Source organism: Aquarana catesbeiana, linkage group LG09, assembly GCF_042186555.1.
Source record: "Aquarana catesbeiana isolate 2022-GZ linkage group LG09, ASM4218655v1, whole genome shotgun sequence".
NCBI lineage: Eukaryota > Metazoa > Chordata > Amphibia > Anura > Ranidae > Aquarana > Aquarana catesbeiana.
In genome coordinates, this window is record NC_133332.1 from 37,159,534 (window position 1) to 37,170,010 (window position 10,477).

The window sequence follows — 10,477 nt, forward strand, 5'->3', positions numbered from 1 at the left end:
TTGTTGCAGAGTTGCTTGACATATACTGCTCGGACCCCATAACCCTTAGACATCATAGAGGTGCACCACTTCACAGGCAGGATCAGGGCATCCATTTTCATTGAAGTAGTTTTGCATTTTTATAGCTTTAGAGACCTGAGAGGCTCTAATAGGCTTCAAAATAAGATGGGCTCAGAGCCCACCCAGGTGTGTTGCAACAGCGAATATTCATCATTGATCATCCTCCCAGCGAATCAAGAAGTGGGTCTGATACCCATCACCCGATTGGCTAATAGGACAGGCGATTCTAATGGATGCCTATAGGAGGAGGGGAGGAGATGCACGAGGGAAGAGAAGAGGAAGCCGCAGCCTGATCCTGATGTGCCTGCCGACCCGCCTGCTGATGCCCACCTGATGTGCCCGCCGTTCTGCCTGCTGATCCCTGCCTGATGTGCCCACTGATCCACGCCGCCGATGGGGTAAGTGGTTGTTAGCCACCCCCCCAAACTAAAAATCACTAGCCGCCACTGGATTTCAGCCAATGATTTTACTAAAGGCAAGTAAACTGTGCACACTGCAAATGTACAGTAATTGCTCCAGAGCTTAGTAAATGAGCAGAAGCTCTGATGACTTCATTATCCAATCACGTGCAAGCAAAAATGCTTTTTTTTTTTCCTTGTATGTGTTTGGGTATACTCTGTAAAGTGCTTAGAGATGTGCTGTACACTGTGTGCAGCCAGGGCCGGATTTGGCACAAGGCCACCGAGGCCAGGCCTCGGGGCGGCAGTGGTGCAGGGGCGGCGCCGCTCCTGCGGTGACTTCGCGGCCACCCCCCCTTCAGGCTGCCCGTTGAGCCGATTAAGGGCACCGGTGCCCTTAGAAATGATGGCCGCGAGCCGCCCACTACTGCGCATGCGCCGTTCCAAAGCCGGCCGGGCTCGGGAAAGCTCGTACGTGCTCGGCTGGGCGGCGCATGCGCAGTAGCGTGATTACGCTGCCCGGCGCCATTTTTGAAAAGATCGAGGAGTAATGTCAGCGGTGCGGCGGCGGGGGAGAGAGATGACATCTCTCATTGCCCGCACCGCTGTTCCACCCTCCTCCATCTGGTGGCAGCCAGGCAGCGTGACAAGTGACATCTCCATAGGGTGGCAGTGTGGCAAGTGACATCACCATAGGGTGGCAGTGTGGCAAGTGACATCTCCATAGTGTGGCAAGTGACATCTCCATCTGGTGGCAGCGTGGCAAGTGACATCTCCATCTGGTGGCAGGCAGGCAGTGTGGCAAGTGACATCTCCATCTGGTGGCAGGCAGGCAGTGTGGCAAGTGACATCTCCATCTGGTGGCAGGCAGCGTGGCAAGTGACATCCCCATCTGGTGGCAGGCAGCGTGGCATGTGACATCTCAATCTGGTGGCAGGCAGCGTGGCTAGTGACATCTCCATCTGGTGGCAGCGTGGCAAGTGACATCCCCATCTGGTGGCAGACATAGTGGCAAGTGACATCCCCATCTGGTGGCAGGCAGCGTGGCAAGTGACATCTCCATCTGGTGGCAGGCAGCGTGGCAAATGACATCTCAATCTGGTGGCAGGCAGCGTGGCAAGTGACATCTCCATCTGGTGGCAGCGTGGCAAGTGACATCTCCATCCGGTGGCAGCGTGGCAAGTGACATCTCCATCCGGTGGCAGCATGGCAAGTGACATCTCCATCCGGTGGCAGCGTGGCAAGTGACATCTCCATCCGGTGGCAGCGTGGCAAGTGACATCTCCATCCGGTGGCAGCGTGGCAAGTGACATCTCCATCTGGTGGCAGCGTGGCAAGTGACATCTCCATCTGGTGGAAGCGTGGCAAGTGACATCTCCATCTGGTGGCAGCGTGGCAAGTGACATCCCCATCTGGTGGCAGCGTGGCAAGTGACATCCCCATCTGGTGGCAGCGTGGCAAGTGACATCTCCATCTGGTGGCAGTGTGGCAAGTGACATCCCCATCTGGTGGCAGCGTGGCAAGTGACATCCCCATCTGGTGGCAGGCATAGTGGCAAGTGACACACTCAGGGCTCCCAATGATTCTGCATTATGGTGAGTTGAACTATTTCAGTTTATATTACAATGTAATGATAGAAATAATGTGTTTCATTCATCCTGACACCATAACAACCATGGTGCCGGGGATGATTGAAGCACTAACACCAGCCATTGCCCTGAAAAATTGCCTGCAAAAAATCCTTACCCCTCGCGCGCTTACCCTGAAGTATTTTTAGTGTGTACAATTAAAGTCAGTTATTTTCAGTGTTCTCGTGTGTAGAGATATGTTTTTAACTGATCTATTGTAGCAGTCATCGATAAAGGACAATGGTGGTGTGTGTGTGTGAGTGTGGGGGGGGGCGGCATTGAAGGACCCGGCCTTGGGGCGGCAAAGGGAGTAAATCCGGGCCTGTGTGCAGCTGTGTAAAAGCATACAGATTCCTTCTGTGAAACACTTTGGGGTGGATTTACTAAAAGGCAACTAGACTGTGCACTCTGCAAGTGCAGTTGCTCCAGAGCTTAGTAACTGAGGTAAAGCTTCACTTTGCAAAGAATACCCAATCACGTGCCAGGAAAATAAGAAAAGCAGCACTTTTGCTTGCACATGACTGGCTGATGGAAGTCAGCAGAGCTTCTGCACATTTACTAAGCTCTGGAGCAACTGTTCTTGCAAAGTGCACAGTCTATTTGCCCCATATCACAGCACACCTTGCTTTCTGAATATAGCAATATGTGGAGGACACTGATGAACCCTAGTCCCGCTCCATCAGAACAGCATAACTCTGCCACCTCACTCCCAGTTGCAGAATGAGGTCCTGCCGTGCACTAGCACAGACATACATGCACTTCAGTGGCGAATATTCATTCGCTATTCTAACACACCTGGGTGGGCTGTGAGCGCATTCTCTGCGTTTGGAGTCCACCCTAATTTGAAGCCTATTAGAGCCTTTGGCTCTAATCAGTGCTTCAAAAAACGCCCCCATTACTGTAATTCATTCGCCCGGTGTCATGCAAGGGGCTGGACCCATGGATAGGGGACACAGTGCCCATGCACCCTTACTGGACATTGCCCATGCATCCAGATGCACTTGTTAATTTCTTCATATCTTCTGTAATATGTGTCCAGGTTCATGGGGTTTCTTTACTGCGGGTTCAGTCCCAATTACCATTGGGGGAACCGACTGCTCGGGAGGGAGTCAGAGCACTGACTCCCTCGCTACCAGATGACTTTTCAACCAAACCCAGTACCACTCTTCGCTGTCTGGCTGCTAAACATTCTCACCAGTTTACGGTTACCCATAGCAACTTCTCTCCTTCTGCCAGTTCTCCTGCAGAGTTAAACCTTTGTGGTGGTCTTCCATTCTCTCTAACCACGTATGTGTTCTACAGGCCCTGTTTTTCTATATACACCATGTACCAGCATGCACACTTTTGAATAACTCCAGACCAGGCATGAAACAGTTGATAACCTTTACTGGAACTTTTTTCAGTATACAGTCTCAAAGTGCAGGACACGGATTGTCCCTAACTAACTAATCTCCAGCTTTCCAGGTAGTAGTCCATAATTGGAAGAGTCCTTTGTGAGGTAGATTACTGTGCTGGGAAGTTTGTGGGCTGCTGGAGGCTGGATCTTCTTTGATTGACTTCTCATTTCTTTCCCATGCAGTCCCCTCTCTGCTCTCAGAGCTCTGCCTTCCCTCTATTTAGATACAGAGCAGGGTGGAGGGCAGAACCCAGAAAAGCCTGGGAAAATGCAGAACTCGTATTAACCCCCTCCTGACCCCAGAAGCCCAGTAACTATATACAACAGCAGCAAACCTTTGCTAGGCACCTGCCTACATGGTATTGAAGTGTAAAAAGCCCCCCTGACCCACTGGTACTTCCCCAGTGCTCATTCTTCCATCAAAGCTGGCACCACATACCCATTATCCACTAGTGTCAATACCTTGAGGAAGAAGTGATGTCACCCTCTCTGCCATGTATTCTGGCCTTAAATGTTTCATAGTTTCATAGTTGGTAAGGTTAAATAAAGACAGCAGTCCATCCAGTTTAACCTGTGTGTCTGTTTGTGTGTTGTGTATTTATGGGTCTATCAATTATCCCTGTATATTGTGTTCAATAAGATGCCCACCTAAAAGTTTGTTTTTTAAATTAGCGACACTTCCCGCTGAAAACACTGATTGTAGAAGGGAGTTCCACATCCATACCTCTCTAACAGGAAAGAATCTCAAGGTTAAACTATTCCTCATCCAACACCATTGAGTGGCCGTGTGTCTTCTTAAGTGACCTGAGACTGAATAGTTTCCTCCCAATGTTGGAATCACGATTAAGATATTTGCATATTGCTATCATATCCCCTCTTCTTCAAGGAGAATAGGCTTGTAGTCGTTCCATCCTCATAACTGATGTCCTGCAGTCCTCTTATCAGTTTTGTTGCCCTTCTCTGGACTCTTTCAAGTTCCAGCACATCCCTCCTGAGGACTGGTGATCAGAACAGACCACAGCATACCTAAGATGGGACCAGACCAGAGTTTTGTAAAGTAGTAGGATTATAGTCTTATCTCTTGAGTAAATACCTTTTTCATTGCATGCTAATATTTTGCTGGCCCTGCTTGCTGCAGCTTGGCATTGCATGCTCTTGTCATCAGCTAGGACCCCCAGATCATTTTCCATCCTCGATTCCCCCAGAGTTTCTCCCCCTAGCATGTAACTTGCATTCGTATTTTTATCCGCCAAGTGCATTACTTAACATTTCCCTACATCGAACCTCATTTGCCATGTGTTTGCCCACTCCTCTATTTTAATGAGGTCCTCCTGTAAAGTTTCTATATCCTGTTGTGAAGCTATTGCCCTGCTTATCTTTGTATCATCAGCAAACACTGAGATTAAACAATCTATCCCAATCTCTATTCTATGTATGAATATGTTACACGGAATCGGTGCCAGGACAGAGCCCTGGAGTACTTATAACTCCAGACCATTCAGAAGATGTTAGAAGGCTGGCGGGAGGCTAGCCTGCATTTGTAGGAGCAGTCAGACGGGTATATATCCCTCCTCCTCTGGGGCTGCGTCAGCTCGTTTTCGTGGTTAGCTGACACACGTAATTTCCGTGGTTCACAGGTCATCGCGTCACTTCTGTTTTTTCATTAGCAGAGAGGTCGGCTGCAGGGGTCTCATGTTGGCTCCCCTCTCCCAGTACTTGCGGTTCTAGAGGTGTGGGCGGAGGCCATCAATGGGGGGCCCACTTTGGATCCAAGCTTTGATGTCTGTTGCTAGCTACAGGAAGGATAGATGTGGGTTTTTTCAGATAAAGCATTGCGGCTGTCTCAAACACACTATTCATCAATATATAGTACCCGCCCGCCCACCCACCCACTAAGGGGAGTCTGCCCACGCTCAGCATGCCTCCATTCCTGGGGCAAGGCCTTGGGGGGCAGAGATGCCCAGTTCTCTTTTTACTGGAGTCCACAATCTGGCAGCATCAGTCATTGATCTGTCATGCCTTGTGGTCAGGGCTCGTGGGGGGGTCATTGGCCCGCAAGTTATCACTCTTGATAAGTTGGTAAAGTGTGATTGCCAGATGTCTTTCAAAAAAACGGGGGAGGTACTGGTTGGTGGCTCAGCTCCGTTGTCATGGTCTTTTCACGCGATCGTGTCATTGCATTCTGTCATAGCATTAGATCGTAGCATTTCTGTCGTAGCATTCTATTGTAGCATTTAATTGTAGCATTTTTGTCATAGCATTCTATTGTAAGCATTTCTGTAGTAGCATTTTGATTGTAGAATTTCTGTCATAGCATTCAATCGTAGCATTCAATCGTAGCATTCAATCGTAACATTTTGATTGTAGCATTTCTGTTGTAGAATTTGGATCATAGCATTTCTGCCGTAGCATTTCGATTGTAGCATTTCTGTAGTAGCATTTCGATTGTAGCATTTCTGTAATCCAGGTCTGGGCCTTGCAGCATGGATCACTAGGGGGGCGGCTGCAGACCACAGGTCATCTCTCTGAAAGTCATGAATCTGTTGGCCAGATGTCTTCAGGCTGTAAGAAATAATAATAGGGAGGCTGGTTGGTGGCTCAGCTCTGCTGTCACGGTCATTTCATGCGATTTGTCATGTTATTCTGTCATATCATTTTGGTCATATCATTTCTGTTATCAGCTTGATTCCTTACTGGTTATAGTTGCATTTACCATGTTATATTCACAGGTGGATATCTGTTTTACCTCATAGTCAGCGAGATGCGTTCTGAGTTAAAGCTGATAGCAATCATTTCTGTCAGTCTGGGGTTGCTTTTGGTGTCTTTTTCATTCAGCAGTCCTGGGGGTTGTCAGGACCTCTGCTCAGGCTTTCGGGGGCCTCATCTGTCTCTGAGGGGGGTGATGCTAGCCGCAGTTTCCTTTCAACCAGGATGGGTTGTGCTGGGACTGGTAGTCCTACTGGCCACAGTTGCTCACAGCTCCTTATCTCCTGTACCATTCGTCCATGCGGTCATGAGGGTGTGGTGGGCCCATGTAGCTCGCTTCTGTGCACCCTTAGTTCTGGGGGGGGCAGCATCTTGCATCCCACAGATGCAGGGCTGGTATACGGGTAGGCCCATATCCTCAGTTCTCATTGGGCGTATTTCATCTCTGTGTTTTGTCTTGAGTATCATGCAGTTACGGCATATATACCAGTGGTCATTTCCATCTTCATGCATTTCCATGTCTCATCATACCTTTCGTTCAGTTGTTTCTTTGTATACCTTTTGTATAACTGAGGCGATTCAGTTCGCATTTGCAGCGCTATACAAAATCTTTCATTCATTCATTCATTCACCTGGGTTTAGTTAGCTAGTGCTCACATCTCAGGATCTGTCACGTCTACAGATTCATACAGGCTGAGGTTTCGTTTTTAAATGATTGTTGGACCACAATTTTCTAACCCGTATACTATACGTCATACGATGCACGTTCATTTCTTACACCTGTACAACTACCCACCATGGTCTGTGGGTACATCAGCCCTGAGTGTCGTTTATAGTTACCTGACTTTGCGCTGCAGGTTACTCGGGCTCGCTTATTTCACACATTAGGGTGGTAATTGTTATTAGGTTCATGTTCATGCGCTGTTGGTCTTGTCATTACTACACCCATGTCCAAATACGAAGGTAGGCACGTAGGGGTATTGTTGTTTTTCATGTTCTGTTGTCACGTGCTCTAGTTTGTGCTTTCCTTAGATTTGGGCATGTCGTACATTTCAGAAAGCGACTAATTCGCGTTCATCCATCCATCCCACATGGGGTTTCAGAGCTTGGTAGCACCCTGTCATTAAGGCGTTAGACTATACCTAAGCTCACAGTGGAGCTTCGTCATGGGGTGGGTTCCTTTCTCAGGCACAGCCAGGAAGGCACGACTCTCCAGACTGTTATTCCCAATTCCATCAGAGCCACTTCCATCCATCATAATTCTTTAACTCATGTGGTGCTAAATATGCTCTCCACATCCATGTTACAGTTGCAAGATAGGATCGAGGTGATCGAAGCCCGCTCGGCTAGAGCTGAGGTGTCAGCCGCACCCCCAGCTCCTGCTATTCTTAGCACTCCTGCAGGTAATGTCGGCATCGCCCAAGGCTACCTGTTTTGCCAGGTCTTCTTGTTCGTCATGACTAAGCCAGGTATGTTTCTCTGATAGGGGCTTATTTAGTAAACCTCCTATCCCAGGTCTTCAGACAGTTCCTGCTGGAGGAGTTTTCAGTAGGCCTTCATGGGCCTTGTCACTGTTCTGTCAGAGTCTTTCGAATATAGTAACTTGGCTTCAGCAGACAGTCATGTTTCCGTTTGTCGATCAGTTACTGGAGGTAGGAATTTCCAAGGGGTTTTGTGACTGGTCCGTTTCTATCTCCATCCTTCTGAATGTGTAGGGTCGGCCAACCGGGGTGGTCAGTGGCAAGTTTTCCAAGATCTTTTGATTTACGATTTGGCTGCCCTCATTCCCGCGGAAGTTGTTTGTGGTAGTACTCGTCCATGCCTCTGGCAATCCAGCTCTTTCTACAGTTAGGCGGGGATATTTGGCTGTCCAAAGCTGATATTATCAATGTGTTGAAGCTACTTCCATCAGACCTGCCCTCTGGTATGGTATGGTAAATGGCGCAAACGTTATTTTACTACCAGGCTACTTTTCGGGTCAAAGAAGTCCTTCCTTTTTTGACACCTTTGCCTACTCCATTGAATCTTGGGTAACGGCATGGAGTCAGGGGATAATTTTTCCTAGTTGATTTCCTGCTTGACCTTGGTCATCACCCAGGGATCTGCAGTCTCTCTCAGATCTGAGCTAACGTCCCCTTGGCTGCCCACAAAGTGGAAGTTCCGGGCCAAAGTCATCACTTGGGACCAGTTCCTATGTGACTGGACTGGTATCTCCATGTTCATTCCACAATCAACGAGAAGGTCTCTTGAGTGTTTCAGACGCCGCTGACTCAGCTGGTTTTCGGCCATCTTAGGACGTGTGTAGTTGGCCCCCCGGGAGTTTTTCCATTTGCCCTAGTTTGTGCATACTTTGGCATTGTGTATTATTTGCACCAATGCTGGCACTAACAGTCACATGGGGACCGGTTGGTCGGGGAGCTCAGTGTTTTGTTTTTTTCTTACGGATGGTTTGGTCACAGCCATTATTATTAAGGTAGTTTTGGGTCCCTTCTTATCATGTCCTTCATGCGTAGGTTTTGACATGGTCAGGCCTGACGTACAGAATATAAACCAATTAATTCTGTGCTGCTCCAAAGACAGCAGCTAACACACCACATATGGAAATAATGGTATTTAGAAACAAATTTAACAAAAGTGTAGTGCTAATAAATAACGTGCCTAGTGCAGTGTGCACAAGTGAATTTAAACAGCACTAAACCTGACAATTATAAATACAATAGGTACATAAATAATGAATACATTATTATAAATAATCCTTCAGAATTATCTATAAATAGTGAAAAAATATATATAATCTCAGTCTGAATGTAGCCTGTAAGTCGCATGCAGGGATTGCAATACAACAGACAAACTGAAAAAAATGTCCATAAACAGATTCCTCGTCTGAATAGGGATAAAGATAAGTCTTGAAAACGGTTAATATATCAGAATGTGAGAAGAACCACCACCGGTTAAAAGGGAGGCTTACCGGATAGTTTGAACAAGTCAGGGCATACGCTCTGCGTGTCAAACAAGCTTTTTTAAATAGTAGAATGGACTCTGGACCGATATCCTCGGGCAGGTATTCCCTCCCAAGACAGCCAAGTTGAGATCACAGGGGATGTAATGCAACAAGCAAACCGGAGCTCAGATGTCCACAGGTATAAAGAGGTAATCTCTGATGTGTCCACTCCAGGCTGTGGGGTACGGGTTCATTAAACTGTGTAGCTCAGTTGCAGCCTCTCTTGTGCAGTAGGCACATTATTTATTAGGCCTGATGTACAGGTTTCACGTCCTGAGAGTGTTTATCAGTGCGAATCTCGATGGCGCAGCCGATGCATTATCTCGACTTAATCTCCCCTTGGGCCCTTGTACCAAGGGTGGGAAGGTTTATCCGCCAACACTATCAAGTGTATCTATCAGGGTCCAGCACTTCAGGCCCCTGAAAACTCCTGATAGTCCATCCATTTTTGAGGCTCACCCTCTCAACTTCCCAATAAAAAGCATAGAGAGACAGGCCAGGGGTCAGTGGTATTATTTACAAGAACGACAGTGACTGGTGTCCGATTGGAGTGTTTTTGATCTTTGCAATTATCTTGCAGTGGTTTCTCTGGACAGCTCTTGCTCCCTTTTCCTACGCTTCTTCTCACTACAACCAGTTCATTCTCATGTTCAGGTTTACTCGCCAAATTAAGCTCAAGTCCAAAACCATTTTCTGCACATTTCTTTAGTATCGGGGCAGCTTTTGCTGGTTCTAAACAGGGGCCCCTTTTTCATATCTTTAAGTACATAGGGCGCTGGCGTTCCTCCTGTTATGTTGATACATACCAGAACCCTATACTGAAGTCATCCGGGTATTTGCTACTTCACTAGACTGATTGTTGTTACGCGCCCTTTCATCAAGATTTCATATCACAACTACTTTTGTGTCTTTTTTGCCCTCTTTTAGGCTTACTGACCAGCTAGGCCAAGGCACACCTCAGGTCTTGGTGGTTAGGATTATCGCATTTCCAAATGAAGACACTGACTACAAGTTAGAAGGCTGGCTGGAGGCTAGCTTGCATTTGTAGGAGGAGTCTGAAGGGTATATATCCCTTCTCCTCTGTCTAGGGCTTGTTTTCATGGTTCCCACCCACCCGTTTCCCCCAAACCTTCATATATACATATACACAATGTACATTTTTCATATTCATACATTCAGGGTATGCCCTCTTTTAGGCTTACTGACCATCTAGGCCAGTGGTTCTCAACCTTTCTAGTGCCGTGACCCCTTGATAAAATTTCCCAAGTTGTGGGGACCCCTAACAGTA

General features: G+C 47.5%; 1 protein-coding gene across 1 annotated transcript in view; it reads right to left on the minus strand.

Moving 5' to 3' along the window:
• LOC141108902 (class I histocompatibility antigen, F10 alpha chain-like) overlaps positions 1–7,443 on the minus strand; it is a 75,313-nt gene extending 67,870 nt beyond the window's left edge. Inside the window, exon 1 of the mRNA XM_073600871.1 lies at positions 7,341–7,443. Within this exon, the coding sequence (XP_073456972.1) occupies positions 7,341–7,443 (103 nt within the window). The remainder of the gene's footprint in view (positions 1–7,340) is intronic.
• Between the last annotated feature and the right edge of the window lie 3,034 nt (positions 7,444–10,477).